At 39.8% G+C, this 26535-nt stretch overlaps 1 protein-coding gene across 2 annotated transcripts; it reads left to right on the top strand.

The window, feature by feature from the left end:
• On the top strand, nt 1-25572 carry LOC108711358. 2 transcript variants are annotated; one of them, XM_018253017.2, is made up of 8 exons: nt 1-166; nt 15771-16031; nt 18679-19080; nt 21293-21400; nt 22467-22559; nt 22642-22663; nt 23589-23620; nt 25382-25572. In XM_018253017.2, the coding sequence occupies exons 1-8, from the start codon at nt 82-84 to the stop codon at nt 25450-25452; spliced, it is 1074 nt and encodes a 357-aa protein (XP_018108506.2). In that variant the 5' UTR covers nt 1-81; the 3' UTR covers nt 25453-25572. The 2 variants fall into 2 exon arrangements, with proteins under 2 accessions (XP_018108506.2, XP_041442692.1); XM_041586758.1 differs by lacking the exon at nt 21293-21400.
• Nucleotides 25573-26535: the final 963 nt, after the last annotated feature.

Here is a 26535-nt window from a genome sequence, read left to right as displayed (position 1 = left end):
GCTAACCAGTTTTTTGTGCTTCATAAGGAAAAAACATCTCACTAAGAACTCGTGGCTCTTAATTCCATTTTTTGCACTAGAATGAAAGTCATCATGGATTTTGTGAAAATACTTTTTAATGTAGTGGCCATGACATTATGCTATTTATTACTGGTTGAAGGTGCAGGTAAGCTTCTTATTTTATTACACCTACAGAATATTTACTGTATAATGCACAACAATTTTTAAAGCTAAAAAATATTTTAATGAAGCCAAAAGTTCTCAGTTTAGAATCTGAGTGTATTTATTTACGTTTATTATACATGGGTATCTCTGTGAAGGGAATTTTACAATATTGGTACTGTAGGTGAACACCATAATCAGATTGCTTGGATTTACATGAGCAGTTTCAAAACCAAGAAGATTAAATGAGGAGATTCTGTCTAATAACTTATAGGCGGGAATTCACAAAAGTGTCGGTTAAAAAAGTAACCCAGAAGTGGCGGTCGACAAATTTGTAAAATGTCGTATGAACGGCAAATTCACAAAGGCAGATGTTACCATCTCTGAATGTCTCGTAAGTCTGACAATTTTCTAAAATGTCGTATATCTTTTCATCGTACAAACGACATTTACCAAGACTTTTTAAACGACAATTTGTCTGACATTTTCATTTTGGAGAGCCTAAAGTGTCTGAAGAATTGTCGGTAAAAAAAATGAGTTTACGAGTAATTCATAAAAATGGTGGGAAAAGTGGTGCCGAAAAAACCACGCCCACTTTTAACGACACTAATTCAAAAGTGTCGCACATGTCGGAAAATTGGCGGAGAAATGCTCTGTGAATTTGTCGGCTGTTGCTACGACACTTTCTACGACATTTTAAAGACATTTTTTCGTTCCCTGAACTTTTGTGAATTCCCCCCATAGTCTTCAATGACACAAATTCTTAGGGCAATGGCACAGGGTATGTTTTGTCACCCACATTTAGGGGCACATTTACTAAGGGTCGAATATTGAGGGTTGATAAACCCTCGAATTCGACCCTCGAAGTAAACTCCTTGAAATTCGGATATCGAAGGATTTGCCGCAAATCCTACGATCAAAGGAAAAATCGTTAGATCGAACGAGGAAATCCTTCAATTCGTACGATTCAAAGGATTTAAATCCATCGATCGAAGGATTTTCCTTCGATCAAAAAAACCTTAGTAATGGGGAAGGTCCCCATAGGCTAACATTGTACCTCGGTAGGTTTAAACTACCGAAGTAAGTAGTCGAATTTTTTTTTAAAGAGACAGTACTTTGACTATGGAATGGTCGAATAGTCGAACGATTTTTAGTTTGAATCGTTTGAATCCAAGTCGTAGTCGAAGGTCGTAGTAGCCTATTCGATGGTCGAAGTACCCCAAAAAATACTTGGAAATTCTAAGTTTTTTTACTTTGAATCCTTCACTCGAGATTAGCAAATGTGCCCTTTAATCTCCCTTAGTGCAGGCTACAAAATGTAATTAAAACCTTCGCATTGGTGTTAGTGTAAATTAAAACTTTGAAACAGCTTAAGAAGGAGAAGGCAAGTTCTGGCGCTTATGTGTGACTAAAATGTTTTACCAGTGGCGATCCACATTTTGTTTTCTGAAGTTTTCTTACACATGCTGAAGCAGATTAAGCGTGGACCACAAAACATACCATGTGCTATTAAGTGATAGTAATCCTGCAGTAGATAGAGGTGGTTACTGCATAGCATTTAAAGGGTTAAGTCCAAAGTTATATCTAATTTCTTTTTGGTCATGAAAGCAAATGTTTTTATTTTATAATTTTTTTTAAAACGAAATTCTCTGTGCGTACAACCCTTCCTACAAAAAAAACAAAACACAGAGAGAATTGGTTAAAGCAATGGCTTCCTGTTATCGAGTGTCCCATATTGAAACGAACTGTCGGAGTGTGCAAATTGTGTATATGTGATTAGCATTTAAAATATAGCGGTTAAACTGATAATAGGGATGTGACCAGCTAGTGCTCCATAGGCAACAGTTGTTATAAGATGTTTATTTCTTGGTTGCTGACAGCGTCAGACTGGGGGACCCAGGGCCCGCATGGTCTGCAGCTTCAGGGGCCCCTCACACCATCCTCAGGACCCCTCAGTCGAAAAGTCCTCTTTGCACTGTCCCCATCCCACCCCTAGGAGTGTGCGTGTGCACAGTCGTACCCCTTTCCAGCGTGTCATCACAACCGGGTTCAGGGAGGGAGTGCAGGGACCTGGACTGGACAAGAGGTCCTCTGCTTTCCACCCGTTGCCAATATATTAAGGATATAGAGACATTTTGTGCCTTAAAGGGATTCTGTCATGATTTTATGATGTAGTTTTTATTTCTAAATTACACTGTTTACACTGCAAATAATTCACTCTACAATATTTCACTCTACAATATAAAATGTCATTCCTGAACCAGCAAGTGTATTTTTTTAGTTGTAATATTAATGTGAAGGCAGCCATCTCAGGTCATTTTGCCTAGTCATGTGCTTTCAGAAAGAGCCAGAACTTTAGGATGATACTGCTTTCTGGCAGGCTGTTGTTTCTCTTACTCAATGTAACTGAATATGTCGCAGTGGGACCTGGATTTTACTATAAAGTGCTGTCCTTATATATTCCAGGGAGCTGTTATCACTACAACTTGGAGTACAGCAGTAAAGAGTGACTGAAGTTTATCAAAGCACAAGTCACTGACAATATGTCTAGCTTCATGTCAGATTTCAAAATTAAATATGAAAAAAAATCTGTTTGCTCTCAGTTTCTTTACTACCCACAACAATTAGTATTATTCTACCAGTATACTTTGTTTTGTCTTGAATTTTTGCTTTGTGGGGAAGCCTGCCGCGCTCACAGCAGGGACGCCCGCCTGGATCTCCTGGTCGCCACTCCCGAACGCCTCTTCCGGGTTCAATCGCCAGGAAATTCAAATAATATAAGAGCCTAAGGTCCCATGTTCATTGCCCAATGTAAAAGTTCTTTCCTGAGTTCCTCGCTGTTAATTCTAGTTGTTTATTCTGGTTTTGATCTTTGCCTGTCCCTGACCTGTCTGTCTTCTGCCTGGGGGGGGGCGTGTCCTGCATGGCGACGGAGTAAGACGTGCTAACCAAGAGCTCCGCTATAATTGCATCTTGAAAACCTCCTGAGCCCTTATAAATAGACAATATAAGAACACTTTTGGATTCTTAAATACTCCTAGAATAGGGAAATACGGACCGAGGCAGAAAACCATGGAGCACTTTGCTAAAAAAAGTGATCAGCCCAGCGGCACCACAGCTTACTAATGATGATGGCGACACAGATCCGCCCGAATTACAGCAACTAGATTAGACTAGACTAGGCTCCAAATACTCCTGGCGGCAATTGCCAAATCCTGTGCAGCACTACACAAATTGAGGAGCTGAAGGTAGACTTCTTGCTGCTGCAGGTGGATGTCCAAACGATCCGCGAAAGGCAAAGGGAAATGGATGGCAGGATCTCCAACCTAGAAGATCTGCAAGGCCTGGTTCCAGACCAACTCAGTAGTCTGACACAGCAAGCAGAATTACTCAAGGACTATGAAAACAGGCAGCGCCAGAATAATATCTGAATTGTTGGGCTGCATGAACACGCTGAGGGGGATAACCCGGTAATTATTATTGAAACATGGCTTCGCGGCCAGTTTGGGCCAGAAATCCTCTCACAGCACTTTGTTGTGGAATGAGTGCACAGAGTGCCTGGGAGACGCCCTAGGCCAGGTGCCCCACCGAGGCCCTTTTTGCTGCGCCTATTAAACTACCGGGACAGGGATGCCATACTGAACGCAGCGAGAAATAAAGCTGAGCTACAACATGATGGTGCTAAAATCATGCTATTCCCAGATTACTCCACGGCTCTACAAAAGAAAAGAAGCACCTTTGTTGCGGTAAAGAGACGGCTGAGAGATCTACAGTATAAGTATGCTGTCCTATACCCGGCCAAGCTCAAGATTGTAGAAGGCACCCAGTCGCATTTTCGCAATACTCCAGAAGAAGCTGCATCCTGGCTTGACGGCAGACACCAACCAGACCCACGCAATAGCCCCAGGCGTTAACCACTGAAGGTTTGTTCCCAAACATCTGGAACTGTCTTGGTGTTATTCCAACACCAGTCAATGAGCAGTTGTGATACATCTGAGCTCCTAGTACTGCTCAAACCAGCGCAGACTTTCGGGGCTTGGACTACACCCAACAGTTGGTATTTAAGGGTAATAGGTCTACCTAGTTCTAAGGATAGACAGGGAGGGAGAAATGGAATGTTAACCTTATTTTCCCCACCCCCACCCCCACCCATTGGGCCGCCTTGGTTTAAGACCATTACATGATTATGCCTACTTGCTTTACCAAATTTAAAATATGGAGTCTATAATTTCTTGGAATACCAGAGGCCTCAATTCCAAGATTAAAAGGGACCTGGCATTCCAATACCTCAAAAAATACAAACCACACCTGGTTCTCCTTCAGGAGACACACCTCACAGGTGGCCGCATTCTAGCCTTGAAAAAAGCATGGGTTGCAAGAGTGTACCACGCTGAACTCTCAAATTACTCTAGAGGGGTGGCGATACTAGTAAGCAAAAAAGCAAGTTTCACTATACTAGAGATACATACGGATCATCTCAGCAGATATATTGTTATGCAATGTTCAGTGAGGCAACAATTACTTAACCTGGTGTGTGTGTATTTGCCACCACCAGCTGATATTACTGTACTAGATGAGGTTATGGGGAGAATATTGAATATGGATCCAGCCCCCACGCTGCTTATGGGTGATCTTAACATGGTTTTAAAACCAGAACTAGACCGCTGCCCCCCAGGAAACCCGGGCCCAACCCCCTTACTTAACTGGTGCCACACTTATAACTTTGTTGACATTTGGAGACAGACCAATCCATCAGGGCAAGTGTATTCTTTGCTATTTGGTCACCCATAGGACGGCGTCACGTATAGATCTAGCGCTGGCAACACCACTATTGCAACCTAAAATCACTAATGCCCAAAACCTCCCTGGGGGTATATCAGATCATGCCCTGCTTTCCTTATCCATAAGAACAAATCAAGACTGTACTACACCCATGTGGCGTCTCAACCCTAAGTGGCTCACTGTAACTGAGGTGAGTGAAAGAATGACACAGGAACAGGAGAGCTATTGGTCAGAGAATGCTGAATCAGCCGACCCTTTAATTGTCTGGGATGCCTCTAAGGCTTGCCTTAGAGCAGTGATCCCCAACCAGTAGCTCGTGAGCAACATGTTGATCTCCAACCCCTTGGATGTTGCTCCCAGTGGCCTCAAAGTAGGTGCTTATTTTTAAATTCCTGGCTTGAAGGCAAGTTTTGGCTGCATAAAAACCAGGTGCATTGCCAAACAGAGCCTCAATGTAGGTTGACAATCCACATAGGCGATACCAAATGTACCAAATGGCCAATCACAATACTTATTTGCCACCCCAAGGACATTTTTCATGCTTGTGTTGCTCCCCAACTTCTTTTTCTTCTAAATGTCGCTCATGGGTTCAAAAGGTTGGGGACCCCTGCCTTAGAGGGTCCTTTATTGGCAGTATAGCGACATATAGACATCAGTTGGATACAGAGCTAAATAATCTGAACGTAGAGGTCCTAAGGGCACAAACCTAGTTCACAGCAGACCTATCCCCCGCCATTTATGCAAAGGTCGCACAGGCACAGAGATATCTACAACTTCACATTCTTGAAAAAAACAAAAAAATGTTGTGTACCTCACAGATTATATTTGAGAAAGGTAATAAGGCGGGCAAGCTCTTAGCGTATCTCTCTAGAGAACAAAATCCGATAACAATTATCGCCAGGGTTAGACAAGCCAATGGCACCATTGTTGACTCTCCTACAGGTATCAATGATGCTTTTAGAGAATATTACACTCAACTCTATAACCCAACACCCCCTACACAAACTACTCGGCCAATACAAATTTTTAGCAATGCTAAGCTCCCTAACCTCTCAACACCTGAGCAACAATTTCTGGACAGTCCCATTTCTGTAGAAGAGGTAAAGACGACAATCTCTGCATTTCCATCAGGGAAAACCCCAGGTCTAGATGGGATCCCAATAGAACTATATAAAATGCAGCAGGATAACATGGCACCCAGATTGCTAAATATGTACCAAGAGGCTCAAAGGTCACCTCCCACCGTCTGCCCATGAAGCGTTAATTGTTTTAATCCCTAAACCTGGGGGGGGGATATAGAGGACTGTGCTGCATATAGGCCTATCTCCCTACTCACGTGTGACAACAAGATATTGGCAAAAATGTTAGCACTAAGATTAGTACAAGTGATAGACACATTGATCCACCCAGAACAAACTGGGTTTATGCCTGGGAAAGCCACATCCATCAACAAATGTAGGCTCTATACTAATATCGAATACTTATCACTAACCAAAAATCATGGAGCGATAGACGCCCTAGATATTAGAAAGGCTTTCGACTCCCTTCACTGGGAATTCTTATGGGCAACTATGAAGCACATGGGCTTTGGGCCCAACTTTATCAAATGGATCAAACTATTGTATACAAATCCCACAGCTAGAATTCAAACTAACCGTAAGATATCCCCCTCCTTTACGCTGAGCAGAGGAACGAGGCAGGGTTGTCCCTTGTCCCTATATTTATTTGCTGTAGCCATAGAACTATTAGCCAGCCTGATTTGTAATGACCCAGACATCCTTGGCTGGAAAGTGGATGCACTAGAGGAGAAAATTTCCCTCTACGCAGATAATACCCTAATCTATCTTAAAGATACCCACCAGTCACTTAATAAAATGCTGCAGGTTTTCAATCTATTTGGAAAAACATCAGGTCTCACAGTTAACTGGTCCAAATCCACACTTTTGCATATGGCACATCCTTGCAAAGACCGTTAAGTCAAACACAGGCAATATCGCAGGTGGACCAATTTAAGTACCTGGGAATAGTCATCCACCCAGATTTCTCCCAATATACGGCCTTAAATATAGATCCAGTAATAGCTGACATCTGCCATAAGTTTTCACTGTGGTCCCCACTCCCACTCAACCTAATAGGCAAGTTAATATGATAAAAATTATTATCTTGCCTAAACTGTTGTATATGTTTCAGAATGCACCTAATGTAATGCCGGCGGCACTGTTTTCTTGGCTGGATTCCATGGTGTCATCATTTGTATGGGCAAACAAACAGCCTTGAATTAAACTAGCAATACTAACTGCACCCAAAGTGCTTTGGGGCCTAGCCCTACCACATTTCTTCATATAATACTTAGCATCTCAACTCACGCATGTGGCAGGGTGGCTCAATCCCTTGGCAGAAGACACTGTCAGCATAACTGCTGCCGCAGTTGTGGGATCTTTTGAATCACTAGCTAATTTGCCATTTCGTGGCACCACCCAAAACGGGTGGCCACTCTCTACCTGTGGTGCAGGTATACTCGCCTGGAAAAAAGCTTTGGCTTTAAACAAACCTAGCACCCCCCAATTATCGCCTAATATACCACTGTGGCTAAATCCATCCCTACCACATTTACAATCAATACCAGACCCACAGTTAAGGGCAACATATGAAATCAAATATTTGGGCCAGCTATACAACAACCAGACATTGAAGTCATTTACAGAATTATCCCAGGAGTTTCAATTACCGCGTACCATGTTTTACCGGTACCTCCAGGTCCGGCATGCCCTGAATGCCCAATTCCCATGTGTACCCTTAATGGAAACACCAGCCTTGGAGACTCTGCTTAAGGCACCTGAAAAGAGGAAAAGATTGTCCAAAGTATACAGCTTGCTAAACTCTCAAAGAGGTAACCCATACGCAAAGAACTATAATAAATGGATCCAAGACATCCCTGCTCTGGACTTAGATGACTGGGATGATATAACAGAAAACTTTGTTCCTACAGTAATCAGTAATTAATAGTGGGGATAGGCTTATACAGCATAAGATGATACATAGATTGTACTACACGCCAGTACGTTTGCATAATATGGGATTGACCCTAGATAATTTGTGTAATAAATGTGGTCTAGACCCAGGTACCTTTATGCATGTCTTTTGGTCCTGTACGGTGATCAATGCCTATTGGGAGAATGTGGCTTTCCTCCGGTCAAATTGCCAGAAAGTTTTTTGCTGGGTCATATAGACCAATTAATCCCACAACAAATGTTTCGCTTACTATTTTTTTATGCAAGGAAAGTTATTGCACTTAAGTGGAAGCTCCGAGACCCTCCTACGGTAACACTATGGAAAAAATTGATTAATAAGGCACTTCCCATGTATAGACTGACCTACATAAGTAGAGGATGTCCAGAAAAATTTACTAAAATTTGGGACCTATGGTCTACGTGTCAAAGAGATGGACTAACTCACCTGGTGTAGCATAAAATTCCGGACTGGCCAATGGGTGGCCCAACCACCCTACCCCCCAACCAACCACTCCACCCCCTCCCCCTTTTTATTTTTCTTCCAATAATATTATTTGTATTATTTGTTGTATTGTTAAATGCAAAAATAAAGACTTTTTTTTTTTTTAAAAAAAGACCCCTGACTGGTTTTGACTATTCTTGGAGTTCCAAGAGGGTTTGAGGGGCACACACCTGGTTAATTTTCTCAGTTGATTGGGTGCACCTCCCGCAGTGTCCTTCCACACTGAGCCACAGGAATCAGAGAAGAGATGGGCAGCACTCCAGGATTGAGTAAAAATTGCCTTTATTTACACACAGCAGGGCAGCATAGCAACGTTTCGAGCCTCGCACGGCTCTTTGTCAAGATAGCATATCATTATACAGATTCTCCTTTTTATACACTGTTATCATAGCTCCCTCTAGTGGGGCTGCACCAAAGTAACAAAAAATACAAAACATTGTTTCACTTATCTGACAATATGTCAATTAGTAGTCCCATTTCAGAGAAAGTAGCAAAATGTATCCTCAGATAGACTGTAAAAAAGGAGAACATTAAAACCATATTAAAATATTATATAAATTATCTAAAAACAGGAGATAAATCAAATTCCAGATTAAGCCCATTCGGTGCTAAGGTGTCCAATTTTCTAATCCACCATGCCTCTTTATATAATAGTTTTTTTACCCTATTGCCTCCTCTTCTCAACTTCGGGACAGCATCCAAAATCTGGAATTTTAGTTGTGATACCGTATGCCCCAATTCCGTAAAATGTTTGGCGACAGGCTGATCCATCCTTTTACACTTTATGGCTGATTTATGTTCCCTAATCCTATCTCTGGCCATACGTGAGGTTTGTCCCACATAGGCTAAGCCACAAGGGCACTTTATGGCATAAACCACAAATGTGGTAGTGCATGAATGGTGGCCAGAGATAGGAATGGGGATACCACTTCTCGGGTGGTGAATAACCTCTCCCTTTTGTATGTTGCTACAGCAATTACACGAGCAACAGGCAAATGTGCCCTTCTTTACTGGATGCAGCACTGTCTGTCTGTTCTCTTTCCCTGAACCCATGTCCGCCTTAACTAACATGGAGCCTATAGTGCGGGCCTTTTTATACGACATGACAGGTGGATTCTGAAAAGCAGGGATTTCTCCCAAATTGGTTTTTAAGATACCCCAATGTTTTCTAATGATTTTACCAATATTGTCACTCAATGTATTATAAACCGAAATAAAAGGTATTCTGGCATGATTTTCTTTCTCTCTTTTCTTTAAAAGCTGCTCCCTGTCAACCTTCTCCAATTCCCCTCTTTGTCCATCCACCACAGTCCTAGGATAATGTCTAGAAAGAAATTTCTCAGACATTTCATCCATTCTTACTTTTGACAGTTTCTCATCCGAGACTATCCGTTTCACCCGTGTGAACTGTGATTTAGGTAGAGATCTTTTGATCTGTGGTGGATGGAAAGAAGAGAAATGAAGCAGAGTATTTTTATCTGTTTCTTTAGTGAATAAATCTGTATGTAATTTACTATCTCCCATATATACTCTGGTGTCAAGGAAAGCAATCTCCTGTGGATCTATATGTACAGTAAACTTGATATGTGAGCATGCAGAGTTAATTTCCCTATGAAATTGTTCTAAGGACAAACGTGGCCCTTCCCATATTATGAATACGTCATCTATGTAGCATAGCCATTTTATACAGTGTTTTTTGAACAACTGATTATATTGGAGAAATTAAACGGTTATTGTCTGATGATACTACATATATTAAGCTGAGTGGGGACCCATTGACGGATATACAAAGAAAAATTGGGACACTGTTACAAAATGCTAGAGATTTACAGGTGATTGATGAGGGGTTGGCGGAATATTTGACACAGGGGAATCCTATGACCCCTGTGTTTTATATACTGCCGAAAATCCACAAAAATGTAAAACAACCTCCTGGGAGGCCAATAGTGGCTGGGATTCATTCGGTCTTTACCCCGCTGGCGAGATTTGTAGACACTATTATCAGACCATATGTTACCTCTCAGTGCTCTTATATTCAAGATACAGGTGACTTCTTAAATAAAGTGGCATGTATTGTAAGAAAGACGTTTGGCTGGTTACAATGGATGTGGAAAGCCTCTACACCTCCATCCCACATGATGGGGGTGTGGAGGCAGTCTGCCTCTGTTTGGAACAAGATGAAACCCTGGATGGGGCTCAAAAAAGATTTACCTTAAGTTGTCTGGAAATGGTACTAAAATGGAACTACTTTATGTTTAGAGATGAATTCTTTTTGCAACTGAAAGGGACGGCCATGGGATCAAACGTGGCTCCTTCATATGCGAATATATTTATGGGTAAATTTGAATAAAAGTTCATCTATGCCAATCAGTTGTTCAAAAAACACTGTATAAAATGGCTACGCTACATAGATGACGTATTCATAATATGGGAGGGGCCACGTTTGTCCTTAGAACAATTTCATAGGGAAATTAACTCTGCATGCTCACATATCAAGTTTACTGTACATATAGATCCACAGGAGATTGCTTTCCTTGACACCAGAGTATATATGGGAGATAGTAAATTACATACAGATTTATTCATTAAAGAAACAGATAAAAATACTCTGCTTCATTTCTCTTCTTTCCATCCACCACAGATCAAAAGATCTCTACCTAAATCACAGTTCACACGGGTGAAACGGATAGTCTCGGATGAGAAACTATCAAAAGTAAGAATGGATGAAATGTCTGAGAAATTTCTTTCTAGACATTATCCTAGGACTGTGGTGGATGGACAAAGAGGGGAAGTGGAGAAGGTTGACAGAGAGCAGCTTTTAAAGAAAAGAGAGAAAGAAAATCATGCCAGAATACCTTTTATTTCGGTTTATAATACATTGAGTGACAATATTGGTAAAATCATTAGAAAACATTGGGGTATCTTAAAAACCAATTTGGGAGAAATCCCTGCTTTTCAGAATCCACCTGTCATGTCGTATAAAAAGGCCCGCACTATAGGCTCCATGTTAGTTAAGGCGGACATGGGTTCAGGGAAAGAGAACAGACAGACAGTGCTGCAACCGGTAAAGAAGGGCACATTTGCCTGTTGCTCGTGTAATTGCTGTAGCAACATACAAAAGGGAGAGGTTATTCACCACCCGAGAAGTGGTATCCCCATTCCTATCTCTGGCCACCATTCATGCACTACCACATTTGTGGTTTATGCCATAAAGTGCCCTTGTGGCTTAGCCTATGTGGGACAAACCTCACGTATGGCCACAGATAGGATTAGGGAACATAAATCAGCCATAAAGTGTAAAAGGATGGATCAGCCTGTCCAGATTTTGGATGCTGTCCCGAAGTTGAGAAGAGGAGGCAATAGGGTAAAAAAACTATTATATAAAGAGGCATGGTGGATTAGAAAATTGGACACTTTAGCACCGAATGGGCTTAATCTGGAATATGACTTATCTCCTGTTTTTAGATAATTTATATAATATTTTAATATGGTTTTAATGTTCTCCTTTTTTACAGTCTATCTGAGGATACATTTTGCTACTTTCTCTGAAATGGGACTACTAATTGACATAGTAACATAGTAACATAGTAACATAGTAAGTAAGGTTGAAAAAAGACACATGTCCATCGAGTTCAACCTTTTTTTTTTTTTTTATTAACTACCTATCTGCCAGTTGGTCCAGAGGAAGGCAAAAAAACCCATCTGAAGTCTCTCCAATTTGCCTTAGAGGGGGAAAAATTCCTTCCTGACTCCAAAATGGCAATCGGACTAGTCCCTGGATCAACTTGTACTATGAGCTATCTCCCATAACCCTGTATTCCCTCACTTGCTAAAAAGCCATCCAACCCCTTCTTAAAGCTATCTAATGTATCAGCCTGTACAACTGATTCAGGGAGAGAATTCCACATCTTCACAGCTCTCACTGTAAAAAACCCCTTCCGAATATTTAGGCGGAACCTCTTTTCTTCTAATCGGAATGGATGGCCTCGTGTCAGCTGGAAAGACCTACTGGTAAATAAAGCATTAGAGAGATTATTATATGATCCCCTTATATATTTATACATAGTCATCATATCACCCCTTAAGCGCCTCTTCTCCAGCGTGAACATCCCCAATTTGGCCAGTCTTTCCTCATAGCTAAGATTTTCAATACCTTTTACCAGCTTAGTTGCCCTTCTCTGTACCCTCTCTAATACAATAATGTCCTGTTTGAGTGATGGAGACCAAAACTGTACGGCATATTCTAGATGGGGCCTTACAAGTGCTCTATACAGTGGAAGAATGACCCCCTCCTCCCTTGACTCTATGCCCCTTTTAATACAGCTCAAGACCTTATTTGCCCTTGATGCTGCTGACTGGCATTGCTTGCTACAGCCAAGTTTATCATCTACAAGGACTCCAAGGTCCTTTTCCATAATGGATTTGCCTAGTGCAGTTCGATTAAGGGTATAAGTGGCTTGGATATTTTTACATCCCAGGTGCATGACTTTACATTTATCAACATTGAATCTCATTTGCCACTTAGCTGCCCAGATTGCCAGTTTGTCAAGATCCTGTTGCAAGGATGCCACATCCTGGATGGAATTAATTGGGCTGGATAATTTGTGTCATCTGCAAACACTGATACATTACTTACAACACCCTCCCCTAAGTCATTAATGAACAAGTTAAATAAAAGTGGACCCAATACTGAGCCCTGGGGGACCCCACTAAGAACCTTACTCCAAGTAGAGAATGTCCCATTAACAACCACCCTCTGTACCCGATCCTGTAGCCAGTTTCCTATCCATGTGCAAACGACTTCATTAAGCCAACATACCTTAGTTTAGAAAGCAGTCGTTTGTGGGGCACAGTATCAAACGCTTTGGCAAAATCCAAATAGATCACATCTACTGCCCCCCCACTATCCAGAATCTTACTTACCTCATCATGAAATTCAATCAAATTCGTCTGGCATGACCTATCCTTCATAAAGCCATGCTGATTGTTGCTCATAATGCCATTCATTAGGACAAAATTTTGAATGTGATCCCTTAACAAGCCTTCAAATAATTTGCCCACCACAGATGTCAAACTTACTGGCCTATAATTGCCAGGCTGAGATCGTAATCCCTTCTTAAATATTGGAATAACATCAGCTTTTCTCCAATCCATAGGCACCATACCAGATGACAGTGAATCTGAGAAAATCAGAAATAAGGGCTGGTCTAAGACTGAACTAAGCTCTCTTAGAACCCGGGGGTGTATGCCATCAGGCCCTGGAGCCTTGTTTACATTAATTTGTATTAAAGCTTTTTGAATCATATCCTGAGTCAGCCACTGACTAGATTGAGCTGAACCATTCGTGCAGTTATTAAGTGAGCCTGTGAACCCAGACTCCTCTATTGTATACACTGATGAAAAGAACTGATTTAACACATTTGCCTTATCTGTATCTGTTACAACCATACTGGTACCATTATTTAATGGAGCAACACTCTCAACCTGCATCTTTTTACTATTAATATATTTAAAAAACTTTTTAGGGTTAGTTTTCACCTCCACCGCAATTAACTCTTCATTTCTTTTCTTAGCCTTCCGGATTGCTGATTTACAACATTTATTACAGTGTTTATATTCATTAAATGCAGCTTCTGTCCCTACAGATTTGTAGTTTTTAAATGCCTTTCTCTTCTTTCCCATTAACTTCTTTACTTCTGTATTAAGCCACACAGGATGATTCTTAGAGCTTCTACGTTTAGTCCTTAAGGGAATAAATTGATAACAGTAATGATTTAATATCATTTTAAAGGACAACCATTTCTGTTCTGTGTTTTTAGCTGAAAACCTAATGCCCCAATCAATGCTCTGTAGGGCCGCCCTCAAGGCACTAAAATTAGCTTTTGCAAAATTCATGGTTTTTGTTGCCCCAGTATATTTTTGTTTTTTGCACCAGACATTAAATGATATAACATTATGGTCACTATTACCCAGGGGTTCAATGACTTGCACATTTGCTATAAGTTCTGGGTCATTTGAGATCACTAAATCAAGAATAGCATTTTTTCTGGTAGGCTCCTCAACAACCTGTGCTAAAAAGTGTCAGATAAGTGAAACAATGTTTTGTATTTTTTGTTACTTTGGTGCAGCCCCACTAGAGGGAGCTATGATAACAGTGTATAAAAAGGAGAATCTGTATAATGATATGCTATCTTGACAAAGAGCCGTGCGAGGCTCGAAACGTTGCTATGCTGCCCTGCTGTGTGTAAATAAAGGCAATTTTCACTCAATCCTGGAGTGTTGACTATTCTTGGATTCCGATTGTGTACCTCACCACCGTTTTGGTTTTGACCCTGGCCTGTGACTCTGACCTTGCTTCTGTTTTCTAACAGATATCACTGCCATAATTGCCCACAAAGTCCTCAGTGTACCCCTCAATCACCATTCAGTTATTATAGGGAAACTGGGTGATGTAAGATCTATATGCGAACAATCAATTACGCTGCCACCCCTATTCATTCACATACTAGATCGAATCTCCACCCTTTCTTTTAATTGTTTTTAGTGGTTTCATCAATTAATTCCCTCTCACAGTCTATGAATTTTAAGGAGTAAATAAAAGTTATATTTTATCTGGTTTCTTAATTGGAGTCCAAGTCGTGGGTTCAAGTACGTTTCTATGTTCACAACAAGCACCATGCACTTTAATAATTTTAATTCACCATGAATTCACAAGATTTTCACTTTATTTATTCTACTCAATGACTACAAAGTAGACGCTCACAAAATTTACAGAATTTATTTTGTATAATCGTGATGAATAGTTGATCACTTCATTTTGGAAGACACAATTATCAACACAAGGTTACCAATAGACGCCACGTACTCCGCTTTTTGTCTCTCTCTTTGAGCATCGAATCAGTTGTCCCTTTAGAGCCTTATACTTCTGGGGCCTTGTTGACTCCAGGTTCAATGGACATCCAACCATATCAACTGCAGGCCAAAAAGGAAGGACTCCCCCACCGCAAAGCACTTTGTTACAGTGATGCAGGATATGGTCATCAACCTGAGGGCCAATGAACTGGGTATGTAAATAAGTACAAATGGCTACATGGGGTTAAACCAACAAGTAAATGATGCACTAGTAAGGGAATGAAGCCATAGGGGCCATTATATCTATGGGTCCCTACATCAATATTGAGTATTCAGACAAACCCAAAGAAATATGCATGCGCTCCTTCATAAAACAATTACATAATAAATGCAAAGGTTTCTTTTTTCTTTGTGTCATTTTAAAGTCTGTAGACTGTAATACATTAAATTATCTCTTGCAGGATGCCATTACTTTCATAAATATGAGAAAGAGAACCTCACCATAAAATGTGATCTATGTATTGACCAAAATATGTCTGTTTGCTGGTACAACTACAATAAGGAAAACATAAGCTGTGAAGGTTGCAGTCTCACGGTTCCTAAACACGGGGGAATATTTGAATGCAGAAAAGAAGACATGAAAGACACTTCTTTTAGTTTACAAAGTAATAACAATACAACCTGCAATTCCCGCAGTACTTTTATCATTTCATCAGTTTCAGGTACGTAATTTTCCTCTATTTAGATAAACAGAGAGTTAGATTAATGTTATGTTTTGGGTAGCCGAGGATGAGGAGAGTATAACAGCGCTTTATTAGCAGAGTCAGGCAGCCATTACATAACAGTAACAGTATAAGTCTGAGCACAGTGACATCTACAGGCCATTTGTATAAACACCACATATTCCCCCTATAGTAGGAAAGCATTTGGACAACTATTCAGTATTCCTGGTTTCTTAATTCTGACTAAAGATCCAGGCTGAAAGTGCACTTCTCTTGCACCACATTTTCTGTCAGTATAAGCCTTGCATTTGGCTTGTTGATGTTTCACATTGTCAGCAGTAGATGATTTTGTAGTATTTTGTGGAAATTTGATGTCTGCAACATGTAACTTAGTGCGCATCTGTCTGCCATGTAATAATTCAGCAGGAGATGATTGGGTTGTTGCATGGCACGTTGCTCTGTAGTTATGTAGGAACTCTGTTGTAAATACTTTCCAAGATTTCCCAGTAAGATTTGCTGTCTGTAGTGGATCTTTCAAACTTCTGTTGAATCGCTCGATTTCTCCATTTGCTTGTGGGTAATACACTGAAGATTTCCTATGCACAATATTCCTCTGTCTCAGAAAGGATTCAAACTCAGATGAGACAAACTGTGGTCCATTGTCTGATATTAACTCCTTTGGATTACCTTCTCTGCTGAAGACTGTAGACAGAAATGTTATCACTGTAGTTAATGTTATATGAGAAACAAATGCAATTTCAGGTCATTTACTGTAATAGTCCATCAAGGTTATAGCAAATCTACAGTCTATAAGAGCACCGACAATATCAATAGCAAGTTTTTCCCATGCTGAATCAGGGAATGGTACTGGTTTTACATCTGGTCTCAACTTAACTTTGTGTACAACGTTCTTTGCACAACCCAGTGAAGTGTTGCTTTGTGGTGAAATTCTAGGCACTGGCTGTGTGGCAGGCACTGGTGCTGTAGTAATGAGACAGTCAACTAATTGTAGGTTTAATGCAGCAAAGAGATCCCTTCCAAGTATAGCAGTGCCCTTATTCACAATGTAAAAGTCACATTTTGCAGTATTTGATTCAAATTGTACAGTCACTGGCAAGCAACCAAGCACAGGGATTGGATCCTTTAAGTAACTGACCAGTTTCAGGGCAGGTGCAACAAGCGGATCTTTTGCAAAGTATTTCAAGAAAATATCCTTTGGTAGTATAGAAACAGCTGAACCTGTATCAAGCATCAGGTTAATGGAGTGTCCCTTGTCAGAAGAAGCAGTTTTGACACTGACAGTGCATATAAACTTGTCTGGAATAAATGTACCAGCTTTATCCACACTTAATACTGTAACATTTGTAGTAGTGACTTCATGAACATCTTTAGCAGAACTACGGCAGATCTTAGCAAAATGTCCTACTTTTGTGCAGTTACGCACCGTTTAGCTTTTGCAGGACATGTAACACGATTTGCAGTGTGTTGTGTTGAACCACAACAAAAATAGTATTTTCTATTTGTATTTGCTGTATGGTTTTGCAGTGTAGGTGAATCCCTTTCCTTAGCACTGTATTTTGCCTGTGACTGTGCATTATTAGGCCACAGTGTTGAATTCACAATCTGTACATTCCCAGCAGTTCCCTGACTCAGAGTTTTAGCCTCTGCCACTGCTGTTTCAATTTGGCTAGCAACTGTAATAGCCTTTGCAAGGGTTAAATCCTGCTCTAGGAGCAGTCTCTCTCTAATGCGAGGTGAGTTTGTTTTTTCCACTATTTGGTCTCTTAGCATTTCATCTGGTAGATTTCCAAAGTCACAGGTAACAACCAGCTCTCTCAAAGCTGCTACAAATTGTTCTGTGGATTCGCCATTACGCTGTCCACATTGGCAAAATTTATATCTTTCAGCAACCACATTTACTCTTGGCACAAAAAAGTTCTTTATAGCAGTAAGAGCAGTTTCATAAGTATCATCAGGTAATGGTAATGTATAGAATATATATATATATGTCCGTCTGCTCCCAGGCAGTGAATAAGTAAAGCACGCTTTCTAGAAGCAGAAATCTCCCCTTGGTCAGCAGCAATAATGTAATTTACAAACATACGGATCCAAGCAGTAAAAAGTATGGTAGGCTCACCAGGGTTTGGAAGAAAAGGTACAGGCTGCTGCAGAGGTAGAAGAGCCATCTTTGTTGCCATTTGTTATGTTTTGTGTAGCTGAGCAGAGTCAGACAGCCATTACATAACAGTAACTTTCACTTTTATGCACAGTGACATCTACAGGCCATTTTTATAAACACCACAATTAATATAATCAAAAAACACAATGTCATGGTATAGCCCATGAATTAACCAAAAGTATTCTATGGTTAAACAAGGGATAGAATTAGGACATAAGAATAAATTATTCTCGTTGAACTGAATCTGGCCCAAGATGCTGCATAACAACATCTTTAATGCCCAAATCTGCAGTGATAAACAGTCCCATTATCCCATTACTATCATTTAATCATTCTGTGGTTAGCCCTAGAGATCAGACAAAATCAGTTCTTAGAGGGTCCTCTCCCCATCATTATAACAGCCAAAACATTGATTCACTGTATATTTCTCTCTCTGTTAATATATCATTATTTTTATTTATTTTGCAGACCAAGAAACAAACAACAATCAGAAATCACAAATTATCAATATAAGTGACAATGTTAATCTTTCCTGTCAGTTTGACAGGAGCAATTTACAATTCATTTCATTTTGGGTAGCTGTCTATCCAAATCGTGGCAATCACTGTTTATTCTCAGTGGATAACTACTTTACTGATTTTAATAAAAATGTTTATCACCATTCTGTTGTTGGTGAGGGGCAAAATAGGATTAATTTTTTTACTTTAACCAACCATTATGATGCAATTCAGAAACAACATTTAGAAATCAAAAAAGCCAAATCATCTGATAGTGGCACCTACTTATGCTTATATTTTATTTGGAACAATGGTAAACTGGAGTGGAAATTAGGAAGCAACATATCTCTTGAAGTACAAGATCCAACAGACAGTAAGTTATTTTGTTGAATTTCCTTATAACCTTAATATTTTGTAATAAAGTCACTAATATGGCTTGTAGCATTGTCATTTACTGTTTTTATTTGTAGTTGCCATGAAGCAATGTTGCTTGTTGCAAGCCTTGTGTATGCAGCTCTACAGACAGTTACTTCTCTGTACACAGGAGAATATATATATTATATCTTCAGTATCCGCACTCCAACAAAGCAATCGCAGGGGTGCCTGGCCAAACATCAATCATATACTCGCAATTTGGAATTAAGCATTCCCAGGCCAGCACTTCCCTTAGTAAATCAAGTGATTTTATTTTTCACACATCACAGTGCTCCAACGTTTCGGTCCCTCTTGGGACCTTTTTCAAGGATGAACTCAATGGAAAAACTTGTGAAAAAATCAAGATAGATTTTTTCAATAAATCTGTTTTCTTTACACATATCTCCATTGAGTGCGGTACTATGTCACTTTCTATATACATTATATACATATATACTTTCTTCCTGCTAAGGAACCTTTCATAAAAAGTTCCAGTACACAATTATTGATTGGCTTTTGGATCTTCTTGAGCACATTTAAATATTGCTTATTGCTACTGACAATACATGAATTATACATTTTTAATTATATTAAATTAATTTGTAAATGTTATTGCTTTTAAGACCAGTGCCAGCCTGTGTCCTGCTATTCCCTCCTCCAATCTTCCTGAATACATATATACAGTATATATAAATTGTGAAGCAGCTACAATCTTGGCTCCAATTGCCGGCCTTCCTATATATTTATCTTTTTTCCCTATTAATAACATTGCGATCGACCATAATTGCCGGCCAGGTGGCAACCCTAGTCTTTGATAATGCTTTTTCAGGTATGATATTTACAAAACATTGTGACAAAATTGGAGGCTTGACTCAAGAAGAACTGATTGCTGCAACATTGGGAAAAATGGAGGTTCATGGGGTTATCTGCAGGCCAGATTGGTTTGGGCCAAACAATTGCCTCCAGAGGTGGGTTGTGGATGCAGTGGTGGTCTGAATTCACTGCCACCTGGTCACTTCCATGAACTCCCTTTGGTGTGCCAAGCCACGCATGTGTCAGGATGTGACAGGGCAGTGCTAGTTTATAAAATCTTGCTCACCCTGCTCCCTCCAATAATGTCAGAGAAGAGGTGGGTCGGCTGTGGGTATACAAATTGGTGCAATGGAGCAGACCGTGTTTTTTATTGGCCGACATGAAGGTGTTTTCTTCTTAAATGGGCACCCAGGAGATTTCACTGCTTAAATCTCCCACGTGCTAAAGTCCCCAGAACTGAAAAGCGTGCATTCTCAAATGGAGGGAGGGGAGCAGAAGGGAGTGAGGGAGCAAGCGGCAGTAGTGTAAGGGGTGGGTGCATCATGAAAAGGGGACTTGGCTTTCTGGCGCCTGGCTGCCAAATCTGAGCCTGGGAGGATTATGGTCAGGGTCAGGTCAAATATGTTTCACCCTCACATCACTAGTAGGTGGGATGAACAGTAAAGATAATAACTAGAGAGCGACAGACGTTTCAAAAAGCAGTTACAGTTACAAATATCTTTAAGGGGAATTCCGCCCAAGCTCAAGTTTTTTGAAAAGCATTATAAAACATTATATCAAGCAAATTAGCAATATACATCAATTAAAAAAATATGCAGCATTTCATGATTTTTAATTTAATACTATGGTTTGGAACAGTAACCTAAGTTTAGCCCCTGGTTCTCCTGCTGGTCTGGCTGAGTAATTAGAAAAAAAAAAATGTAACAGTACTCAACTGTCCTCAGCCTGCATTCCCCAAATCCCACAATTCCCTGCACAAGTGAAATATTACAATGCAATGCATTGTGGGCTGTGTAGTTCCTACATGCTGTTTATAAGCTGCGGACAAGTTGTTACAATTTGTAACATTGTTTTTGTCCCTCCTCCCTTACCAGTATTTCAAATGTGTCTTTTTTTTTTGGTTTGAAAGCTATTGTTCCCCTTTAACATATTGTAAAGGTAACAAGAGGCTTTTAAAAATAATTTGGGTGAGGTTTAATTTTAATGAAATCACTGTATATGATGCCAGTTAAATTAACAGTGTAGCTGATAATATTCATAATCATCAATGGACAGACAAACAAAAGTTATATGCACCCCATGGGATACTGCAGAGTAGTCAGGAAGAGTTCAACTAAGCTCCATTATTTTCCTTGAAGATGCTGGAAGATGTTCTACAGTGCCCAATTCCCATAATACAACGTATACAACTTCACACAGAAATCAAATGCGCAGCACTGAGGAGACAACTTACAATGCAAGATCTGGTGAGCTATGTTAATTCAATAATATATATATCCTGTTAAAGGGGCATAAACCCTTAACACAGCTTCAGGCCATTTATTGCATTACTCCTTTAGAGTGTTAGCACTGTGGGTGTAAATGGCAGATGGCAGATGAGCTATAGAACTTGCCACTGGTATTATCGGGCCCCTTTTTATATTCAAAATAGGATGGGTGAGACAAGACAACACAGAAAAACCTGTACATTGCAATTAATTAAAATGCTTCAAAAGCAGGTATAATTCCCATGAAAAATCTATGCCCAATTGCACAAATATATATAAATGTATATAAATATATACAAATGTCAGTATCAATATTGCACACATTCACTACATTCTAATACAGTTATTTTCAGAAAATTATTTCTAGTGGTCAGAGCCAATGGAGTTGCCAAATGTTGGGCAGCCCCCAGTGATTTACCTAAGGCCAATGCTTTAAGCTTAAAACTGCACTGACCCAGTTACTTTTGTATGAGCACCAAAGAGCGATCTTCCTTCTTCATTTTTCAGTGCCCCTGGGCCTATGCATGCACAGTACCACGTAATTGCCAGCTTTTTGATTAAAGTCTGACTTTTCACGCTACTGCACATGGGCACCCAACACAACACTCTGCTTTACAGAAGTAAATGGGCCGGTGTAGTTTTCATGTAACAGGAGCACCAGCCTGGGGTAAGCAAATCCAATCACTTGGGTGTGCCTAACATTTTATTTCATGCCATTATTGACGTTCAAGTAAAAAGGTGCACAAGGACACACCCATGTCCCAGACATACAACTATTTAGCTGTTGTGCAGGAGCTACATCTGTCAGAGGTAGGCTCAATGACTTTGGAAAGGAAGATGTATTGTGGGTAAAAACATGGAACTTTTTTTGTAGTTTCTATTTTGTCTCTCCATTAATATTGAGTCTTAATAATAAAGATTTTTAAACTTCAGTTCTTGCATTCCATTAATAACTCAAAATTGCTAGTCAATAGTTATAAGTATTCATTTATGGATTGTCCTGTATCATGGAAACATTAACAAAACCATTTCTTTCGTTGTACAGGTCAGAATATATTCATACGTGTTGGAATGACAGGAGGAATTATTATTATGAGTGCACTTATACTGCTGTTTTTGTACATTAAAAAGTCTAGAAGTAAGTTTCTAATGAAACATTTTTTATATATTTAAATGGCTGAATGCATTTTCTAATGTTTCCCATCATTCATCCTTTCTAGAAAACAAGATGAAACAACAAAGGTATAACATTACTTTAAATTGCTTACTGATAATACCATGTTTATGAATATGACATCACTGGCACACACTAAACCCAATGCACCTTAGACCCAGGCCAACCACAGCATAGATTTTTTTTAAAGAAAATAAAATTAGTATTTGAAAAAGCTAGATGGGCCCCTTGGCTATAGCCTAGGGTAGCCTGCTCATTAATCCGCCCCTGCTCAGTGTCTTCTTTGGGGGAATTTTCAAATCAATAATGAGCAAGCCACATACAGTTTTAGGTGTCAGAACTAGTAGTCAAGAGCAGCAGAGAATACAAACAAAAAGACATTGCTACTTTCAATATCAATTAAATTTCCAAATAAAATTGTTTTAATTCATTTAAATCGGAAGGTTTCTTGAAATTACATTTTCTTTTATTATGCCAAATTTTTGATTTGCCTTCACAACCTCTAGAAAGTATTACACAGTTATAAAGTATTATAATAAAACCAAAAAGAAAGTTTAGTTCCTGTTTATTTTAAAACTGTGTTTCCATGTGACAAATAACGTGAAATTTGGGTGTGCTTCCTGTAAAGGGATATAGAATTTGTAGGTCACATATGTAAGTACACAGCAACCTATATGGACACGGACATAACCAACTACTAATACATCCCCAAACTGCTGCCCACATGCTCGGTAAACAGAGGTTTAAATTACCCTAGAAACCATGCCTTGAATTGAATAAAAGACAGGAATATGAATAGGAGAGGCCTGAATAGGAATATGCGTAGTAAAAAGTAGCAATAACCATACTTGTGTAGTCTTACAGAGCATTTGTTCATTAGATGGGGGTCAGTGACCCCCATTTGAAAGCCAGACGAAAGAGTAAGACGAAAAAGGCAAATAATTCAGAAACTATAAAATTTTTTAGAATTCTTCTTCTTCTCTGATTTTTCAGAATCAGAAATCCAGATACTGTGGATTATGAATGTAAGTAAGCAATATTTTTGATTAGCTCATCATTTTAATAAACTTTATATACTACTACATTATTAAGTTGTATTTGTAACATTTATATATGCACATTATTTATTAGTAAGAGGAAAAAAAATATTAATATCAGTGAAGATTAGATTGTTGTCTTATTTTATGGTAGGAGCTTTAAAGGGACAGTATACATCCTTACAGGTATGGGATCTGTTATCAGAACACTCTGATGGGCATTTCCCATACACAGCACTTTAATCAAATAATACAAATTTTAAAAATTATCCCTTATCTCTGTAATAATAAAACAGTACCTTATATTTAATCCTAAAATATAATAAATCCTTTTTGGAGGCAAAATAATCATATTGAGTTTAATTTATGTTTCCATGATTTTTTAGTAGATTTAAGGAAATGACAGAAAGTTCCTTTATCTGGAAAACCCCAGGTCCCAAGCATTCTCAATAAGAAGTCCCATAACTGTACTTAGTGGCATCAGTAGGTGCATAGTGATAACATTTTTGTCACAAGGCTCACCGACACTTGTATATTATAATAACAAATGTACCCCGCTGTTGAAAATTTAAAGATGTTTGAAAGTCACCTGTAAGGGAATCTTACCCTGGTGGTATAGTGGGGGGACTGCAGGGACGCCCGCCGCGTCTTTCGGTTCTTCAGTGCGCTGCTCTAGTGTGCGCGCACCTCTTCCTGGATTTTGTGCGCATGTGCGCTGACGTGATGACGTCAGCGCGCAGTGGCGCGAGATTCAAAAATGTATTTAAAGGGATTTCAGGTTGTACACAGTGCCCGTGATAGGATTTGCTTCCTGGTGCCTTGTACCTTGTGCTGAAAAGCTTCTTGTATGTTTTGATTCCTGTGATTGACCTCTGCCTGGCTGTTTGACTACTCTGATCTCTGGAACCCGACCTTTTGCCTGAAACCGACCTTGATTCTGCTGTTTGACGTTCTGGTTTGACCTCTGCCTGTTATTTGTCTCCGAATCTGCCTCAACCCCTCTGATTGACTATCCGGTTTTGACCCTTTGCCTTCCTGACGATTCTGATATAAGCCTGTATCGATCCAACCTGTCTGACCATCCACTTGCCTTGACCTTTTGTACCATGACCTTCGGCCTAAAGACTCCTAAACAGCCGTGCCCCTTCGCCAGCCAGGACATCTTGCCTTGCACCCCTCGTTAAGTCCAGGTGGCACCCAAGTAAGCTGAGGGCTCCTCCCGAAGCCCAACGGTGGTCACACTACTGGTGAAGCCGAGCTGAGACCAGGGTGCTTAGCATTTGTTCTGGTATCGGGTGCCGGCCATGACATCACCTTAGAGTTCCATGACTTGTACAAAAGCCCTCAGCATTCAGCCTTGGCCTGATTTATAATAAATATACTCATATTTTACATCAGGGAGTACATTATTCACTATATACAAAACTAAAATGAGCACAATAAATTGGACTATCTTTCCTTTTGGTTAAAAAAATCCATATTTTCCTGATGATCTGCTATTTTAAAGCACTAATAGAATATTGGATTGCTTTTTACTGAACTCACTTGCGCCTCTCCCCCCATTAATAGGGTAATTTGTTTAAAGGGATATAAGGATCTCTGAACAAACAAACCCCTCCATTGTCATTTAAGATACATGCGTTTCTCCATATGTATTTCTTCCACTGCAAGCTACCTAGCCTAGCTAGATACCTGCCCATGTAGGAATCCTCACAAATGTTTATATTTTCTTAAATTGCTTTGCCATAGGTACACCTTATGCAATATGTGAAAGAAAAGACATGGAGGAGAATCCAGACTGCCTATTCAGTGGTGACTAAGCCCAAATGGGCACCAGAAGCAGAATATTCCGAGGTGGACATTACTCCCACAGGAGCTGATTTATGTGCTGCATATTCTGTGGTTAATCGAAAACAAAAGATAAATCAATAAGTAAATCACTTTTTATCTGTATAATTATTTTGTTGATTACATTTAATTGATTTGAATGTGCTTTTATTGCTGTTAAGGCAAACATGGTTGCTTGTCTACATGTATGCCTGACTCTTCAGCATTCTTAATAATGGTGGTGCTGGGGGGGCAGCATGACTTTTGGTCAGCCAAAAACAACATAACATTTTTTAGCTGTCATACTACTATGCACCTCACCAGTTGGCCTCCTTAAGATTGTGCCATTAATGTTAGTTTAATGTTAATGTTAGAATTTTGCTCTGTCCTTGGTCTTTCCCCATTGTTGGATATGCTACACTCATGTACTTTAAGTGTGTGTCATTACTCCACCCATCCATCTATCAAGGGCTGTGCAATTTTGCAAAGTATGCAATTGTGTTTGTCTATGCATTGTTATGTGCATTTTTCTGCAGGTGTGAATTGATACATGAATACTGCAGCATCAGCCTTATTGACACAAGTCTAGAAACAATTACCATTTATTAATCTATGTTCATTGTACACTCCTATTTATTGTACGGTGCTGCAGTATATGTTGCTGCTTAATTACAGTCTAGTGTTACTGAGGGTTCTGACCATGCACCTTGCCACCTGCCCAACCTCAATATGTCTGTTGACTATTCTTCTTGCACCCTGTCCAGACCTCGTCCTACTTTTTTACTATGTGAATTTGTGTTTCCTTCCCAGACTTTAGCCTACTCATTCACTATACCTTTACCTGTCCAGACCTTGAACTAATTGTTGACCACTTTCTGCATGCTGCCTGTCACTTGCCCTGACCTCGGCCTATAGTCTATTCTTTAAGTACCTGCACTCTTCCTTCCACGATTCGGTGTGGGTGCTATGGTCAATAATAATATGTATCCGTCACAATAGACCAGCAATCCACTGTCCAACGTTTCGGCCCACATTGGGGCCTTTATCAAGGATAAAGTGCAAGTGATGAAGGGGGT

The sequence above is a fragment of the Xenopus laevis genome, chromosome 3L, assembly GCF_017654675.1.
Source record: "Xenopus laevis strain J_2021 chromosome 3L, Xenopus_laevis_v10.1, whole genome shotgun sequence".
NCBI lineage: Eukaryota > Metazoa > Chordata > Amphibia > Anura > Pipidae > Xenopus > Xenopus laevis.
Note: the sequence above shows the minus strand (reverse complement) of the source record. Positions and strands in the feature narration are given on the sequence as shown.

What these genes read in the sequence shown, in the direction of transcription:
- LOC108711358 (XM_018253017.2), top strand. Translation starts at nt 82, where the DNA reads ATGAAAGTCATCATGGATTTTGTGAAAATACTTTTTAATGTAGTGGCC. An exon ending in ATTACTGGTTGAAGGTGCAG is followed by an intron (nt 167 to 15,770) that starts GTAAGCTTCTTA and finishes TATCTCTTGCAG; the next exon opens with GATGCCATTACTTTCATAAA. An exon ending in TATCATTTCATCAGTTTCAG is followed by an intron (nt 16,032 to 18,678) that starts GTACGTAATTTT and finishes TTTATTTTGCAG; the next exon opens with ACCAAGAAACAAACAACAAT.